Source organism: Bos grunniens, chromosome 26, assembly GCF_055505025.1.
Source record: "Bos grunniens cultivar Pamir isolate PY7600 chromosome 26, Bosgru_T2T1.0, whole genome shotgun sequence".
Lineage (NCBI taxonomy): Eukaryota > Metazoa > Chordata > Mammalia > Artiodactyla > Bovidae > Bos > Bos grunniens.
In genome coordinates this window covers 22517116-22534966 of record NC_141190.1, presented here as the reverse complement: position 1 = coordinate 22534966, position 17851 = coordinate 22517116, and the positions used below count along the sequence as shown (strand labels likewise).

Genomic DNA, 17851 nt, shown 5'->3' with positions numbered 1-17851 from the left:
GATGTACAAGCTGGGTTTAGAAAAGGCAGAGCAACCAGAGATCAAATTGCCAACATTCATTGGATCATAGAGAAAGCAAGGGAATTCCAGAAAAATTTCTACTTCTGTTTCATTGACTACATAAAAGCCTTTCACTGTGTAAATCAAAACAAACTGTGGTGGAAAATTCTTAGAGATGGGAATACCAGACCATCTTGCCTGTCTCCTGAGAAACCTGTATGTGGGTCAAGAAGCAACATTTAGAACCTTACACAGAACAACTGACTGGTTCAAAATTGGGAAAGGAGTACAGCAGGGCTGTATATTGTCACCCTGTTTATTTAAATTATATGCAGAGTGCATCACGTGAAATGCCGGGGTGGATGACTCATAAGCTAGAATCAAGATTGCCAGGAAAAAGATCAACAACCTCAGATACGCAGAGGATAACACTCTGATGGCAGAAAGTGAAGAGGAACTAAGGAGCCTCTTGATGAGGGTGAAAGAGGACAGTGAAAGCTGGCTTAAAACTCAACATTTAAAAAAATGAAGATCATGGCATCTGGTCCCATCACTTCATGGCAAATAGAAGGGGAGAAAGTAGAAGCAGTGACAGATTTTCTCTTTTTGGGCTCTAAAATCACTGCGGATGGTGACTGAAGCCATTAAATCAGAAGACATTTCTTTCTTGGAAGGAAAGCTGTGGCAAACCTAGATAGCATATTAAAAAGCAAAGACATCACTTTGCCAATGAAGGTCCATATTGTCAAAGCTATAGTTTTCCCAGTAGTCATGTACAGATGTGAGGGTTGGACCATAAGAAGGCTAAGTGCCGAAGAATTGATGCTTTCGAACTGTGGTGTTGGAGAAGACTCTTGAGAGTCCCCTGGACTGCAAGAAGATCAAACCAGTCAATCCTAAAGGAAACCAACCCTGAATATTCAGTGAAAGGACTGATGCTGAAGCTGAAGCTCCAATACTTTGGCCACCTGATGCAAATACTTTTCCACAGGTGCCTCATTGGAAAAGACTGATGCTGGGAAAGATTGAAGGCAAAAGGAGAAGAGGGAGGCAGAGGATGAGATGGTTGGGTGGCATCACCAGTTCAATGGACATGAACTTGGGCAAACTCTGGGAAGTAGTGAGGGACAGGGAGGCCTGGCACGCTACAGTCCGTGGGGTTGCAGAGTCAGACATGACTTAACAACCGAACAACAAATGGTAGTTCTATTTTTCACTTTTTTGAGGAAACTTCACATTGTTTTCCATGGTGGCTGCACCAATTTACATTCCCACCAACAGTGCATGAGGGTTTCCTTTTCTTCACACCCTCTCCAGCAGTGGCTATCTCTTGTCTTTTTGATGACAGCCATTCTAACAGATGTGAAGTGATATCTCATTGTGGTTTGGATTTGGATTTTTCCTGATGATTAACAATGTTTAGAATCTTTTGATGTGCCTGCTAGCTATCTCTATGCCTTCTTTGGAAAAATGTTTGGGTCCTCTGCCCATTTTCTAATCAGATTGTTTGGCTTTCTGCAGGGGAGTTGTGTGAGTTCTTTATATATTTTGGTTATTAGCCCCTTATTGGATATATGCTTTGCAAATACATTCTGCCATTCATTAGGTTGCCTTTTCATCTTGTTGATGATTTCCTTTCTTTTGCAAAAGTCTCTTAGCTTGATGAGCTCCCACTTGTTTATTTTTGCTTTTGTTGCTTTTGTTTTGGAGTCTCATACAAAAAATCATTGCCAGGAGTGGTGTCACTACTAGGTTTTCTTTTTAGGAGTTTTATGGTTTCAGGTCTTACATTCAAATCTTTAATCCATTTTGAGTTAATTTTTGTGTACAGTATAAGATAGTTGTTTCATTCTTTGGCAAGTGGCTATCCAATTTTCTCAACACTGTTTATTGAAGAGACTGACCGTTCTCCCATTGTGTATGCTTGCCTCTTTTGTAGTTAAAAATAATTAATTATTCTTTAGTTCGATCAACAAAGTTGTATTTAACTTCCCCACTCAGCTATTTTAAAATAGTTCCATTAATGCTGCTTGTACCCTACTTTTTTTTTCTTATAAAACATCTTGTCTATATTCTTTGGGAATATCATTTTAAATGTCTGTTTAATATTACATTAAGTAGATAGACCAGCATTTATTCAACATATTTTTGGTCTTGACCCCTTGAAGACAAGGCACATCCTTCTTTCCCTGTTAATCCATTTTGGTTCAATCACCCATGAAGTTGGGCTAACCTTCTTCTGAATTTTTGTTTTCTGTCTGAAGCATCTCTTTGAGGTAATGGTATGCCAGATGCTATGTGAAATGGACCTTCTTTTTATTTGCCTTAAACTTTACTCATTCAAGTTTCAGAGAGGCATCTTGGTCTTGTTATCCTTTAGTTTGGTGAACGAAGTTGTGTTTACCTTCTCCTCTGTGGTTAAGCTTTAGTTCTGGGCACTCCCTCCCCAGCCTTGATAGGCAGGCACTGCTATAGATGGTAGGCCCCACATTGTGCTTCTGACCCCATCACTGATGGGACACTCAGCCTTCTGGTCTGTAGAGAGCATTCAGGTGTATGTACCCCCACTGCAAGGTGGATGTTTGCTGATGAGAACAAGATTTCTTTGTCTCTCTTTTTTGTTCCTTCCCAAATAACATCTATTTCCCTTCCCCTGGGGTGCCCTGTTGACTGGATCTTGGGAACTGGCTGCCTCATCCTTCACCTGCCCAGGACTGTGTCTCTCCTCTTCCTGACTTCTGTTGACCTCCTGTTCCCACTCCGCTGGTCCCTCCCTCACAGTGCTGTCACTGCACTTCTGCCTCTGGCCTAGCCTCACCCGATGAGTTTGTGTGACCTTCGCACTGCATTCATGCTTTGGGACTTAGCCGCTATAATGATGTCCATGGCGCAGGTTAGCAGATGGCGGCAGCAGCAATGAGACCTGACATGTTCTAATGACTCTCTTCTTCCCACCCTTGCTGGCCGAGCTGATGGAGGGGCAGGGGTTTCCTTGAGGCGTTTTAGGAGGGGGCCAAGGGAAATCGGGGGGCACCCAGGTGCCGATGAAGCCTGTGACCTTTGCTGCTATAATATCAGTGTTTCACAAGCAGGGCGGTTCGGGAGCCCACTTGCAGCCCATCAAAAATTGATTTAATTGCAATTTTTCCTCCAATTAGGAGCACTGGAGCCTGACTAATTGGAGTAATAGAGAGTAATAAGGCTCAGATAAAAAGCCTTCCTCGGCGGCCTTTGTATCTCGTGTCAGTGCCTGTCAGAGGTCAGAGAGCTTGCATATTCTATTAGGCAGCCCGGCCTTCATTTGTACAAATTAGTTTACCCAACAGTAATTAAAATGCCAATGCGGGTTGAAGAGAACTGAATACACTTGATGGGCATGTTGGTGAATGATGTGACAGCTCTGGTGGCCTCCCTTGCCAAAGTGTGTCAGCCCAGCTCAGAGGCGGCTGGGGCCTGGGCCAGCTGGGCAGCTCCAGGCCAGCCACGGGGCACAGCTGCCGAGCACACCCTTCTGCTGCCCCTCCTCAGAGCCCCTCCATCGCTCCTTTCTTCTCCCAGGTGGAGTCATTTGTTCACTTGTCCATTCGTTCATTCAATAAGCATTTGAGTTGTCAGTATGTGGCAGGCATTATACTAGGTGCTGGGGAAAGAACTTATGGGGCACAGGGTGTAAAATCACTTGGGCTCTGGAATTAAGACTGCTGCTGCTGCTGCTGCTGCGGGTTCAAATTCTAGTCCCACTGGTTGCTCCATGTGTGAGCAAGATCAAGGTTGTTACTTCTCTGTGTCTCAGTGTCCTCGTCTGTCAGACATGAGGGAGTAGACAGAGTAGTGCTTTGGAGACTTTGTTTGCAGACTCTAGCACACAGAAAGTGCTCAGTCACTTCCTAGGGTAGTGAAGAGGGTCCAAACAAAGGCAGAGGCAGCATGTATATACCTTCTTTTCACCCTGCCCACACCTGACTGATTTTCCTTCATACTTTCCTCTCCTCTGTTATGTATCTTTGTTATTTTCTATTCCTCAACTTGACTACCAGAACTCCCAACTCTCTTGGTCTCTCTGATGTGAGGGCTCTTATGTCTTCTTCTTGGGCCTATGGATGATCTCTGTGAGGCCAGGTTTTCCTAAGTTGGGACCAGGGGGCCAGTAAGGTAGCTTGGGCATCTGGGCAGGGTGAGACTTCGTAGAGTGGATGAGAAATTGTAGAAGGCTAGCTTCTGATAAGGACTTTCTGGTCCAAAAAGAGAAGAGTTTGTGGAGTCAGAATGACTTTTAGACCCTCAGGGTGAGAGAGTGTATGCATTTGTGTAAGAGCATGTGTGTGTATGTGTGTGCTGACATTTTTAGGTATTGCTGGTTATTGTTACTGCTCAGTTGCTAAGTCGTGTCTGCCTCTTTGTGACCCAATGGACTGTAGCATGCCAGGCTTCCCTGTCCATCACTATCTCCTGGAGTTTTCTCAGATTCATGTCCATTGAGTTGGTGATGCTGTCTAACCATGTCATCCTCTGCTGGCCTCTTCTCCTTTTGCTTTCAATCTTTCCCAGCATTAGGGTCTTTTCCATTGAGTCGGCTCTTCACATCAGGTGGCCAAAGTATTGGAGCTTCAGAATCAGTCCTTCCAGTGAATATTCAGGATTGATTTCCTTTAAGATTGACTGGTTTGATCTCCTTGCAGTCCAAGGGACTCTCAAGAGTTTTCTCCAGCACCACAATTGAAAGCCATCAATCTTTGGCACTCAGCCTTCTTTATGCTCCAACTCTTAAATCCATACATGACTACTGGAAAAACCACAGCTTTGACTATATGAACCTTCGTTGGCAAAGTGATGTCTTTGCTTTTTAATATGCTATCTAGGTTTATCATAGCTTTCCTTCCAAGGAGCAAGCGTCTTCTAATTTCATGGCTACAATCACTGTCTGCAGTGATTTTGGAGTCCGAGAAAATAAAATCTGTCAACTGTTTCCACTTTTTCTCCATCTATTTACCATGAATTGATGGGACCAGATGTCATGAACTTAGTCTTTTGAATGTTGAGTTTTAAGCCAGCTTTTTCACTGTGCTCTTTTACCCTCATCAAGAGGCTCTTTAGTTCTTCACTTTCTGCCATTACAGTGGTATCATCTGCATATCCGAGGTTGTTGGTATTTTTGCAGGCAATCTTGATTCCAGCTTGTGAGTCATCCAGCCCGGCATTTTGCATTATGTACTCTGCATATAATTTAATAAACAGAGTGACAATATATAGCTTTGTCAATGCTCCTTTCTTCTCATCTGTTATCTGGTTGTGCTTCACTGTACAACTTCACTGTACCAACACTGTGTCGTGTGTTATTCAGGTCTGAGCTTGCAGATTTGGGAATTAATCCTCTAAGAAGCAGAAGGACCCCCTTCACAGCTCCTATGACTAGCTTCCTCTGCTGTGTTGGCTGTGAACTCTGGAAGGCCCTTTCAGTTGAAGTCTGTAGATTTGTTTTGGGCATCTCTTTGGTACCAGACACTGTGCTGGGCACTGGAATACACAAGAGCCACCAGACAGTCCATGATCTCAAAAAGAAGATGAGAAGACAACCCCTCAAATGCCATTTGTCTCGTGCAGGCAAGATCAGGGTGTGGCAGGACTTAAGAGGAAGGCCTGTCAGGCTACTGAGCAGCCAGCAGATCCTGCTTCTGCCTGTTGAGTAGGGCTGACCGTCCCTGTCCCTCAGGGGGCTGACAGTCCCTGTGGTTTGGATGTGAATCTTGGTGAACGTTCCAAGCAGGACCTGGCTCCAAATCTGCTTAACTGCTGCTTACATGGTTGTTTTTGTTTTGTTTTGACTGAGTGTTAAATTTGATTAAACTCTTCAGATCCGATCAGATCAGTCGCCTTAGGCCCTCATAAATGCCAGAGGGACTCTCTACTCTCCCTCCTGTATCTGCTTCCTGCTTTACATGGTTAAACAAGGGAAAAGGGCAGCTTTTGGAAAGAAATGTTCACAGTTGTTATATCCAGGCAATTAAGAAAGATCCTTATGGGCATGAAGGTGAGAGGCATTCCTCCTGGAGGCAAAGGGTGAGGGTCAGGGGTGGGTGGGCAGGAACAGAGGACAGGAATCCAGGGGCAGGGGTTCCCATCGCTGCTGGGAAGTCAGAGCTGTGGAGGCGCCTCCCCTCTTTCTCCATTGACTGACCTTGATGCTAATTTAGGCCTGTGGCCAGTCAGAGGTCTGCCACAGGCCTCCTTAAGAGTCTGTGTGTCTGTGCTGGTGCCCCTCACCTGGCTCCCTACTTCTCAAGTCTGGAGAGCCCTATTGCCTGCATGAATGATTTCTAAGGGCTATTATGTTTCCAACCCAAGGTAATTAGCTTTACCAGTTATTACTGGATTGCCCTCAAGAGAAAAATGTTGGTGGGAGAGGGAAGTGAGGATAACACCTCCTGGCTTTGTAGTTTGGGGCTTCAGTGTCCAGTGGCTGCATACCAGGCTGGGTGTCACCAGGAGCATGACAGAGTGACTGTTTTAGAATACCATTCTAGTTTAGTGGCTACTGGCATGCCTATAGGTTGATAGGAGGCTGGGAAGACTGAGCATGTCCCTAGAGAAGTCTTGATTTGAGGCATGGATGCTCCAGGGTGGTTTATGTGGCCTTTTTGTCTGCCTTGGGTTGAAACATAAACCCCTGCCCTGCAATTTTGATTGTAAATCAGTGGCTTGCCCAGTGCCTGCCCTAACATCTCCTCTATCAGCAACTAGCAGGCCAACCCCCCACCAAGCCAAAGCCATCGGCTTCTCAGAGCCCCAACTGCGGAAATCCATCTCCCCACTGACATGCTTAGGATCAGAGAGCCACAGGTGCTGGGCAGGGCCAGGGCCGATAGGCTGCTGCCCCACAGTGCTAACGTGTCATTAATATGTCCAGGCCCTCCCCCCAAGCCCAGACATGTAGGGACTTGGCCCTTCCCTGCCCCAGGGCTCCTGAGTGACATAACTGCTTTCAGCTCTCTTGTTCCAGTTTAGATTTTCAAGCCCAGTGTTCCTGCAGGCTCCCCCTCCCAACACCTTCCAAATCCTCTGACAAAGGAGTGGTCTGGCACATGGGTTCAAGTTCTAGTCCTAGGACTGTGGCCAGCCTGGCTCATTGAATGGATTCTTCTCACTGGGTTTGGGCCTCCACTTAAAATGAAACTGCAGATTATATATGTTGAACTTTTTAGGGGTTTAAGAGAGGCTCTTAAATATGGGCAATATGGTCAGAGTGTTCCTTCTCTCTCGCCTCTTGGCAGTGTCTGTCATTGTCCTCTAAACTCTGACTTTCATCCCACTCCCACAGCAGTACTGACTGCCCTAGGCCCTCACACTCCCTGCTCTCCCACCCTCACCTTTTCATGCCATCACCTGCCTTTCATCATTGGCCTCTTCTCACTTTGGTGCCTTTATGCCTGCCCTGTGCTTGTATCATGTTGCCATATTCCCCAGCTCTTACAACCTTCAGTAAAGCCGCCCAGCCTCCCTCACCGCTGACCAGGGTAGCAGCTTCCAGCGCCCAACAACCTGTTATGGGGAGAAGTTGGTGTTCATACAACTGAAGACCAACAGGCTTGCTCTCCCTTGGCCTCAGTTGCAAATCTAGAGATCCATTCTTATGCTGCCATTGAACCCGTGGGTCCTCTGGCCAAGCAGCTCTGGGAGGTTACAGCCGTCACTCTAATTCCATATGGTTTCCCACAACTTCTCTGATGGCTCTCCTGGCTGCTTCTCTCAGCTTGGCTTAACCTCATGGTACCCTGGAGAATGAGCACAGCACTTCCAATTGTGTAGCCATTTCCGCCACAAGTTCTGACAAGCCAGACCTGACTCTGCTCTCCTTTTGTTTGGCAGCTCCTTTGTGACAGGGACGGCTTGTTGTGGGCACTTCTCACCCTTAAGAATCTGGGACCTCAACAGGTAAGAGATTCCTGAGCCCACCATGGCTTCCAGGGTGGGTGGGGCTGGAACAGCTGGGAGGCCAAGGAAAGAGCTGCCCAAGCCAGCCCATTTCAGTTGCCTGAGTGGTCCAGGAGGAGGTTGAAAGTAATTAAAAAAAACTGAGAACGTGTGCCCACACAAAAGCCTATATACAAATGTTCAATAGCTTGATCCTCAACAGTCAAAAAACAGAACAGCCCAAATGTTCTTCAGTGGGTGAATTCTGACTGATGGGGAAAGAAAGTTTGGTATATGCATGCCAGAGAACACTACTGAGCAAGAAGGACAAGAACAGTACTGACACATGCAGCGACTTCTGCGACTCTCAAGGGAATTACGCAGCATAAAGGGAAAAACCTCCAAAGTCCGCACAACCCGACTGGCTCCACTGTGTCACCTTCTCACATAAGATCAATTGTTAGCTTATGGAAACTGTTGAAGTAATTTATAATAGGTGCCTAATTTCATGTAGAACTTATGATAACAGTTAGGATTTATGATACTTCTCTAAGGAGTGCCTTACTGTGTGGCTATAAAAAATTTTATCTATCCTTAGAGATGATTTTTCTAAAAGAAATTTTAGAAGTGCCCACAGATCCTTAAGAAGAACAATAAAGAACAGTTAAAATACACCTAGGTTTTATTTACAATTCTCTGCCTTGGCAGGCTTGACACATTCCCATCTGATTACCTGCTATTCTGTGTTTTTTTTTTTTTTTTAACTTTTCATTATTTTAGATTAATAGGAAGTTACAAAAGTAGGAAGGCAAGGTACCTGTGTAACATCTTATATAATATCAAACCTAGCAAGTTGGTAGGTACAGTTGGTACAGTCTACAGACCTTTAACTGATTCTACTTATTTTGTGTATATAAATTTCTTTGCAGTTTTATCCCATGTGTAGAATCATGTGACTACTGCCCCAATAAAGATACAGAACTGTGCTGTTCATTAGCACAAAGACCCCTCCTATACACCTTCATAGCTGCACCCATCCTCTGCCCCTCCCTCTTGCTCCTAATCCCTGGCAAACCACTTAGGTGTTCTTCATCTCTGTAATTTCGTTATTTTGAAGGTATTATATAAATGAAATAATGTATGTAGTATATACGTAATATGTAATCTTTGGAGGTTTTTCCCTTTATGCTGCGTAATTCCCTTGAGTCACAGAAGTCGCTGCGTGTGTCAGTACTGCTCTCGTCCTTCTTGCTCAGTAGTGTTCTCTGGCATGCATATACCAAACTTTCTTTCCCCATCAGTCAGCATTCACCCATTGAAGAACATTTGGGCTGTTCTGTTTCTTGACTGTTGCGGATCAAACTATTGTGTATAGGCTTTTGTGTGGGCACATGTTCTCAGTTTTTTTAATTACTGCCTGGGAATACAATTGCTGGGTCATTTGGTAAGTATGTGCTTAGTTTTTTTACCTGCCAGCCTGTTTTCAGTATCTTACCACTTTATGTTCTGACTCCAGTATCTGAGAGATCTAGTTTCTGCACGTTTCCAACAGCATCTGGTAGTGTCACTAGTTTTTATTTGAATTATTTTAATGGATGTGTTACTTGTGGTTTTGATTCAAATTTCCCTAGTAGCTAATGCTGTTGAACATCTTTTCATGTGCTAATTTGCCCTCTATAGATTCTCTTTGGTAAAATGTCTGCTCATGTTTGCCTATCTCTGACTAGATAGTTTGCTTTTTCACTGACGAGGTCACAGAGATAGGCATTTCTGCTGAAAGTCAGTTTTATTTAGTCACGTTGTTGGGTATGCTTGGCATCAGTACTGACCCAGGCCTGGGATGGTAGACGAGCTGGGGCAGTGAGGGTGTGCACCACCCCACTGTGGTCCAGCTGTATCCTGAAGGCTGAGTAACCTTTGAATGGTCTCTTCTGCCTGTGGTTGCCGTGGTGGGGGTATGTTGGGGCACAGATTAGTGGTCAGAATGGAGTTCTAAGGCACCAGCTCCTTCAACAGCATTCTCGTATGAAACCCCTAGACCTCACTAACACTAAACACTGGCCTTTATAGAACCCAGAAAGGACCCAAGTGAGAATGGGTACAAGACAGCTATGGCCTCAGTTCTCACTGGAGCCAGACAGCAAATAGCCACTGCACCCTCTGGCCAGCCTGAGGCTAGGCTGCCCTGGGCATTGCTTGGCTTCACCTGCCTTCTCTCTGGCTCCCAGACTCCTCTCCTCACCACTGAGGAGCCAGGCCTCACTTAAACACCTCTTCCGTCCTCAGGGAAGCTTGAGGACCAGTGGTGCAGGGACTGAAGGGGAATATGCCCTGATGGAGGCATCCACTTTTGGTGGGAGGAAATGGATGGACAGGACAACTGTCTGTAGCTTCTTTCCCAAAGAAGCCCAAGCAGATAATAAAGCCATGTAGAAAATAGGATTAAGGTAATGAACAGGCAGGACAGAGTTTGATCTTTCAATAACAGCAAAGCCTGACTGACAGGCCAATCTGGAAGGTGGAGCAGCATCGAAGGCAGGACTCGGTGGCGGGGCGGTGCTCAGTGCTGGGTGGATTCTTTGCTTTTAACCTGTCACCACTGAAACCTGAGGAGGGCCGGGATTTTCTTTTATGTGTGTGCTCAGCCTGGGGGGAGGAGCACTGGAGGGCAGTTTTGCTCAGAGCATGGCCCCTCCAGAGGCTGCCCTTAGGGTGGTGGTGGGGGCTGGGACACACCTCAGAGGCATAGGCACCTGCTGGGCACCAGCGTGCCCTCATCCATCTGTGCCTCAGGAATGGGTCCTCAGGCAGCCTAGGCTGCTTTTCAGTGTCTGAGGACCTCTTTCAATGTCATCATGGCTCCCTCAAGCCCTCTGTGCCTCAGGATTCCTAGAGCCTCTGTTCTCCCTCTGAGGGCACGAGGAAGCGAGGTGCTAGCTGGAGCATACCGGTCTGAGAGCGGCTGTGGGCACCACGACATTGCCTGGATGGCAGGGAGCTTGGCTGTCCCCAACTCTTCTTCCTCTCCTGCCTCTCTCTCAGAGCTGTGGACCATGGGCTGGGCCCAGCGGCAGGGGACTTCTAACCTGTGTAAACCAGATGGGAAGAAAGATAAGAGTCCTTCCCCCAGTTTGGATGTGCTGGCGTGTTCCTGTTTCCAAGGGTTGATGGTGTTCAGGCCATCCCTGGCCCCCAGGAGCTGTATCTTGACCCTGCCACTCACCCGCCACTGAGGTATCCCTAGTTAGGCCCTGCGGAACTGTGCCAAAGTCATCCTGTTCCTGACCTTGAGTCTGGAGAAATGAAGGCCCATGTAGTGTTCTCTGTCTGCATTTGCTAAGGACCCTTGGCTCTGCCCCAGGAATGGTGGTGTCTGTGTGGGGCACACCTCCTGCTGCTGGAAGACCCTGGGGTGGGTGGGGGTTCTGATTGGCCTGACATCACACACAGAGCTTCCCCTGGCTCTGTCCTTACCAAGGTGCATTTGAGCTGGATCTAGCCTTGGTGCCCTGAGATGAGGCAGTGGGGACGTGGGCACCAGAATGGAGAGGCCTGAGGTCTCACTCGGCTCTGGAGATTTCCCAGGGGGCCAGCTGTAGCTCCAAGCCAGCCAGGAACTGCTGGGTAAGGAAGAAAGGAGGGGTGGGTTTTGGTGCCTTGGCTCCTCCTAGGGTATTGAGGGTTTGAGTCCTTGGCTAGGTAGTGCACTGCTCAGTATGTGTGTGACTCACACCCCTGCATAATCCCACCTCATCTCCCCTTCTTCCCCTTCTGGCCAGCATCATCCCTGGTGCCCCATGACTCCTCCATTTCCATCCTAAAGCCCCTAAGTCTCCTCTTTCTCAACAGAGGCAGGGGCAGAGAAGCTTCTCACATATTCTGACAGACACCATGTATTTTTCCCTTGGGCTTCTGCTCTACTACCTGACCCCTGTGCCTGAAATACCCCCTCTCTGCCTACTGAAACACTGCTCGTTCTTTAGCATGAATAGACCTCTACCACGAGGCACTCCCTGATCCTCACCCCTGTGGCTGGAGATGGTGACCCTTAGAGCATTCATGGGGTCACCCTGTGGGCCACCACGTGGCCTGGAACTTATCTTGGAACCCTGGACCGAACATGGGAGATACATGTCACGGCATCCTACAGCATTGGAATGACAAAGGGTGCCCGGCTACACCCCTTTCTGTCTGCAGAAAAAACTGGGGTCCTGACTTCAGGCTGGGCCACTCTGAGGGCACTGTTAGTGCCCATCCCGCCCAGGTGTGGATTTGTCTCTGCCCCTGACCCTCCACCTGGGGCGGGGGGCCTGGTCCTCAGTCAGGGTGATTATGGGAATTGCCCCTCTTTAAGTATGTGCCTTCTCCTTTGAAAGTATTACTGACAGCTTTTTTCATTTTCTTTTTTCTTTACCTCTTTAAGGAACCCTGTAATTTCTTTCTCTTTCTTTCTTTTTCCCCCCACCCCTTTCCTTTTTCTTTCTTGTCCCCTCTGTCCCCCTGAACTCTTTGAAATTGGCTCTCTGCCTGCTGACACCAAACTGATACTTTGCATTTCACTTCTCCTTATCCCTTTATGGCAACAGATGTTGAAATTTTGTATCCTTTTATCTGCCCGGCTGCCCCTTCCTGTAATTACGGTCCTCTTGTTAGCAGTACAAAGTGGGCTGCCTGGCTGCCTGGCCTTTGAGCCATTGTGTCTGAACACGTGTGCGCAGGCGGGTGCTGGAGTTGTGCACGCGCACACACGTGCATGTGAGGGGCCTGTGCTTGGAAAGGGCCCTTCCCACTCACTGGACAGGGCTGGGGCCGGCGAAGCCTTAGTGGGCTTCTCCTGGTCTCCACGGTTCTATCTGGGACCTCGGTTACAGAACTGAGGTTGCCTCCTAAAGTCTCTCACCCTCCTCACCAGAGGGCTGGACAAGGACGGCCACTCCTGCCCCTCACCCTCCAGCAGTGAGCACCTGGAGGCCCGCGGTGGTCAGCTTATTCCCTTCACATACCCACACCTCCCGCCAAAGCAGGTGGCCCAGGCCTGCACCTCTGCAGTTGTTGGTCCTTCACCTGTGCCATCTCCCATCTTCTGTCCCTGCCGGTCACTCACTGCAGAAATGTCCTTTTATAAGTCCCCTTAGTAAACTCCCTTTTATCTCTCTCCTGGTACCAGCCAAGCCACCCCCTGTATTGTCAGTCGGGTAGATGAGACTTGTTTCCCTCCATGGAGGAAGGGAGCATGTCCCTCCCTGCCCAAGTCTCAGCTCACATCTCCCTGCAGTCTCCATTAGGCACAATGACTTGTGTACAGAAGGCGCTTAGTAAATGACTATTGATCAAAGAAAGGAAGAGGAGAGGGTGGAAAGAAAGGAGGGCACACTGTCCTATTTTCTCAGTGACCATGTTAGGCCCAGCTTGTATTACACCTTCAGGGGAAGCGAAGGTAAGGTAGACTGTCACTCTTCCATCCTTTCGTTTCAGAAGCCATTGTTTTATTTTTGTGGTTGCACATACTGGGTGAGGTATCCTCACACCCAAACAGATGCAGGAATTAACACCCACAGAACCTCCAAGGACCTGTGTTCTGTCTAGTCAAAGCTATGGTTTTTCCAGTAGTCATATATGGATGTGAGAGTTGGACTATAAAGAAAGCTGAGTGCCAAGAACTGATGCTTTTGAACTGTGGTGTTGGAGAAAACTCTTGAGAGTCCCTTGGACTGCAAGGAGATCAAACCAGTCCATCCTAAAGGAAATCAGTCCTGGGTGTTCATTGGAAGGACTGTTGCTGAAGCTGAAACTCCAATACTTTGGCCACCTGATGCGAAAAACTGACTCATTGGAAAAGACCCTGATGCTGGGAAAGATTGAAGGCAGAAGGGGACGACAGAGGATAAGATGGTTGGGTGGCATCACCGACTCAATGCACATGAGTGTGAGTGAAGTTCGGGAGTTGGTGATGGACAGGGAGGCCTGGCGTGCTGCAGTCCATGGGGTCGTAAAGAGTCGGACACGACTGAGCGACTGAACTGAACTGAACTTCCAGGGAGCAGCATCAGGAACCCAGTGTGTTAAGAGTGGCTGGAAATGGCGTGGGGGCCACGGGCATTCTTACATGTGGGTGAGGCAGTAGAGCCTGGGTGTCTTATCTCAGGGTGGTCAGCACAGGAGGACTTTGTATGGGTCACCAGGGAGGTGTGTGGAGGCGGGGTGAGGGAGAACACGGGGTGAGGCGGGGCACCTGGCTCCCTGGCCTGTAGGGCCCCGCCTGGGGTGGGGGGCTTCCAGGGACTGCCTCCCTGCGTCCAACTCTGGCCTGGCGCTCAGGGCCTCGCCCAGACAGGGCATCCGGTCTTCAAGGCTAGTAACTACTTCCAGTCAGCTGTCCGACAAAGATGGTGATGGGGGTGGTGGTGCTATTAGTGCCTTATTTAAATTTTTTCCTCCCTGTCAGGAAGTTCCTATGGTCCCTCTTCCCTCCAGCTTCAGTGGAGCTGCCTGGGCAGCAGGGTAGGTAGGGCCCTCACCTGAGCCCCGCCACCTCAAAGTCTGGGATCCAGCCATACTCTGCTGTTTTTCCTACCCAGGTACTCTGGGGCTCCTCTGGGAAGCTGCAGACAGCCCAGCCTGGGGAACAGATCTCCTTCAGGCAGCCCTCCCCAGCCTGTGTCTCATTCATCAGGCTCACAGGGGCGGCCCCATCTGTCTTTATCTTTCCCTGGATCGAGAGAGAATTGCTGGAGTCAGGCTAGGGGGAGGCTGGGGTAGAGACCCCCCAGCCTTCAGTGGCTCCTGGCAGCCCTGGCTTTGTGCACAGGAGCGGGAAGGGAAGGACTTTTTGTCTGGTGTCTATAGTGCAGACCTGGCCCTTGCTCCTGTCTTGGCCTGAGGCTCTAAGCGGCAGCCCCTTTCCCACACAAGTTGTGCGACAGCCAAGGCTCTGCACCCCTCCCTCACGCCCCCCACAGTGAGAGGCCGAGAGGCATTCTTAACATTCTTTCCAGAGAAAAGGGGTGAAACGTCTGAATTTGGGGGTCACCACGTTATACAAATTGCAATCTAATCGTTTTTACAAGAACACACTTGCAGTAAGAAAAGGAGCCCGGGAGGAGGGGCCCAGGAGACAGACAGCTTGTTTTGTCCCCCTTCCCCCCAAAGTTTGGGGCTATTGTGGTGCTCATCTTGCTCCCTCCACCAGAGCGGTTGAGCTAGAGTTTTCTAGTTAAATTGGTCCTGTGGTGGGGGCCACGAAGGGCCCATGGTGCCATTTCTGTTTGTTTTCCCAAATCAAAGCCCCAGCAGGGCTTCTATGGCACCGCTGGGCTGCTATTTGAAGAGACAGGGCCATTTCCCAGAGCCTGGTGTGTCAGTTTATGCTCTGAACTTAACCTCACGGGTACTGCACAACAGAGCCTGGAGCGTCCCAGGCCCAGAGGCAAAAGAAACTGTATCTTTTTATTGGCCCATTTAAAGTGTGTGTGGCCATTTCAGGGAGTCAGAACTAGTGTGGCAGAAACTCCTCAGGCCCTGACCAGGCCAGGCCGGCAAGACAGGGGCTTTTGGGCCTTGTCCTGGTCTCTGGGGGCTGGTGCTCGCTCAGCCTTTGGGTCTCCCCAGAGGGTAGGGTTGGAGAAGGAAATGGCAACCCACTCCAGTGTTCTTGCCTGGAGAATCCCAGGGACGGAGGAGCCTGGTAGGCTGCCGTCTATGGGGTCACACAGAGTTGGACACGACTGAAGCGACTTAGCAGCAGCAGAGGGTAGGGTTATGTGTTTCTTATTGCACAGGCTGGCAACTCGGTGTGGGTGTGGTCATTCTGCTGCCGACCTTCTGTCCACGGGTGCCTGGCTCTCCTTCATTCCGAACCCTGGGACCAGGGGTGGGCAGGTGGAGCCACGCTGGGCTTCATGCCCCCAGTCTCCACTGCCTTTCATCTTCTATTTCAAACAGACAAACATGAAATTACTTCTATAGATTAAAGGGGAGAGCTCCTCAGTCAGTCTTGGAGGCCTCACTAATGGAGGGGGCAGGGCCCCCAAATCTGGGGGGGCAGAACTGTGGAGCAAAGCAGCCTGGACCCAGTGGACGACAGAGACAGAAAGCCCAGGACCCCAGCCCCTCTGACTTGCCCAAGAGTGGTGCCTCATGGCTGGCGGGCCTGCTTCGGCACTGAGGTCCGTGATGTCTAGGAGATGCTGATGTGGGGAGAAGGCTTTCTGTCTGAGCCCTCAGCACACAGAGAGGAAGAGCACTTCCCTGGGAAGGAGGCTGGGGGCAGAAGTGCCAGCTTAGGGCCTACCCCCACCCTGCCCTGACTGGACAGCAATAGTGCTGCTTGCTGGGGGTCCCCTCACCACTCAGCCTTCTCAGGGAAAGGCAGAGTTGGGCAGAAAAGAACCTGCGGCTGCCTCCTTTCCTCCTCCAGGGAAGGTGGCGGCTCCACTGAGGAGAACGGAGGTTGAGGGTCGGGGTCTGTGAGGCGGAAGGACCAGAGCTAAGGCCCACGTTCACACACGTGGCTTCTGGCTGCTTTGGTGAAACCTGGTTGGCCAAGGCTGGGCTGGTGAGACCACAAAGTCTTCCCCAACCCATGCCGGGCCTCTTACCTGGGTGTCCCTGTGTAGTGTCCACGGCCCAGTTTTTCCTGTCACACCATGCAGGAGAGCCCAGCATGTCCCGAGTGAAGGTGAGGGGTCGGGCCTGGAGCATGCCCCCTTCTTCTTCATTGCCCCCATTCTGAAGAAACTCACCGCTTCTACCCATCCCATAGCCACAGGGATTAGCGGGTATACTTGATGTTGAGGGGTAGTTGCTAGGGCCAGGAGGCCCCCCTAGGTGGTTGCTAGGGGTCTGGCATCAGGGCAAGGGGTCTGCCCACTGCCGCGGTCACGGAGGGAATTACACAGTCACAAAGAAATTGTTCTTCTCAGTAATCTGCTCTTGGCCACCGGGAGGGGCGGCGGGGCAGGCTGGAGCCCAGCAGGCTGGGGGCTGTGATCACAGAGGCGTGCTAGCCCCAGGCCGGGGGCCAGCCGGGCCAGGAACACCAGGGACCGGCCTGCTAAGCTGCTTTCTCAGCGATTTCTCTCCCCAGACACAAAGGTGTTTACTTGTTTTAACATCTCCTGGGACTCCCCTTCTCCCTTTGTGTGGTCTTTATCCCCAATGAGGTTTGAGCCCCAGATTACAGGCAGGAATTAAGGCATTGGACTCAGGCAGCTCAGAACTGCATGACCTGCAGGATCAAGGCATATAAAGTAACCAAATGTGTGTGTGTGAGGGGGCCGACCCCTTCGGCAAGGCCCATTCATTGTCCCAAGGAGGAGTGGCTGGGTGGCGGGTAGCCAGCGTGCAGGTGTGATGGAGAGGCTGCTGATGGCTGACTGAGGCCTCAGCTGGGGGAGGGGCAGGGGCTGGGAACAGGGGAGAGGGCTGGAAGTCCAGGGCATCTCCTCCTTTGGCCCCTTTCCTCCGAGGGTCTTAATTCTGGCTCAGGAAGGAGCCCAGGGACTGATGCCACTTGAAGGTTAAAAGCATGTGTGTGGGCCAAGGCAGGACAACCTCTCATCCCCTGCCCCGCCTCTCTTCCCAGTGGGCAGCTGATGACGCACCTGGGCAGTGACTTTCCCCCAGGGGCTGGGGTGCTGGACGTCATGTACGAGTCCCCTTCCACGCTCCTGTCCTGTGGCTACGACACCTATGTTCGCTACTGGGACCTCCGAGCCAGTGCCCGGTGAGTGTGTGGGGCAGGACAACAGGCGGTGGGAACGCCGCCCCTGTCCTGGTGCCCCAAGGATAGGGACAGAGACCCCATAGCAGGGACTGGGAGAACAGCTGGCAAGGCCAGAGTAAGCTTAGACTCCCTACCTCGGCAGCCCTGGTCCCGTGGCCCAGGAGACTGTAGGCACCAGGCCCCAATAAGAGCCTTGGGAGCCATCAGGGTGCTGTCCTT

At 49.9% G+C, this 17851-nt stretch overlaps 1 protein-coding gene across 8 annotated transcripts in view; it reads left to right on the top strand.

The window, feature by feature from the left end:
* Nucleotides 1-17851, top strand: part of FBXW4 (F-box and WD repeat domain containing 4) — an 83584-nt gene that overhangs the window by 64375 nt on the left and 1358 nt on the right. For 7 of the 8 annotated variants that reach the window (XR_015155220.1, XR_015155219.1, XR_015155216.1 and 4 more), the window contains 2 exons: nucleotides 7864-7929; nucleotides 17492-17632. Coding sequence is in view for 5 of the 8 variants with exons in the window: in XM_086377353.1 (XP_086233479.1) it covers nucleotides 7864-7929; nucleotides 17492-17632 (207 nt within the window). In the remaining 3 variants the exon portion in view is untranslated. The remainder of the gene's footprint in view (nucleotides 1-7863; nucleotides 7930-17491; nucleotides 17633-17851) is intronic. The other variant, XM_086377350.1, reaches the window with a different exon arrangement.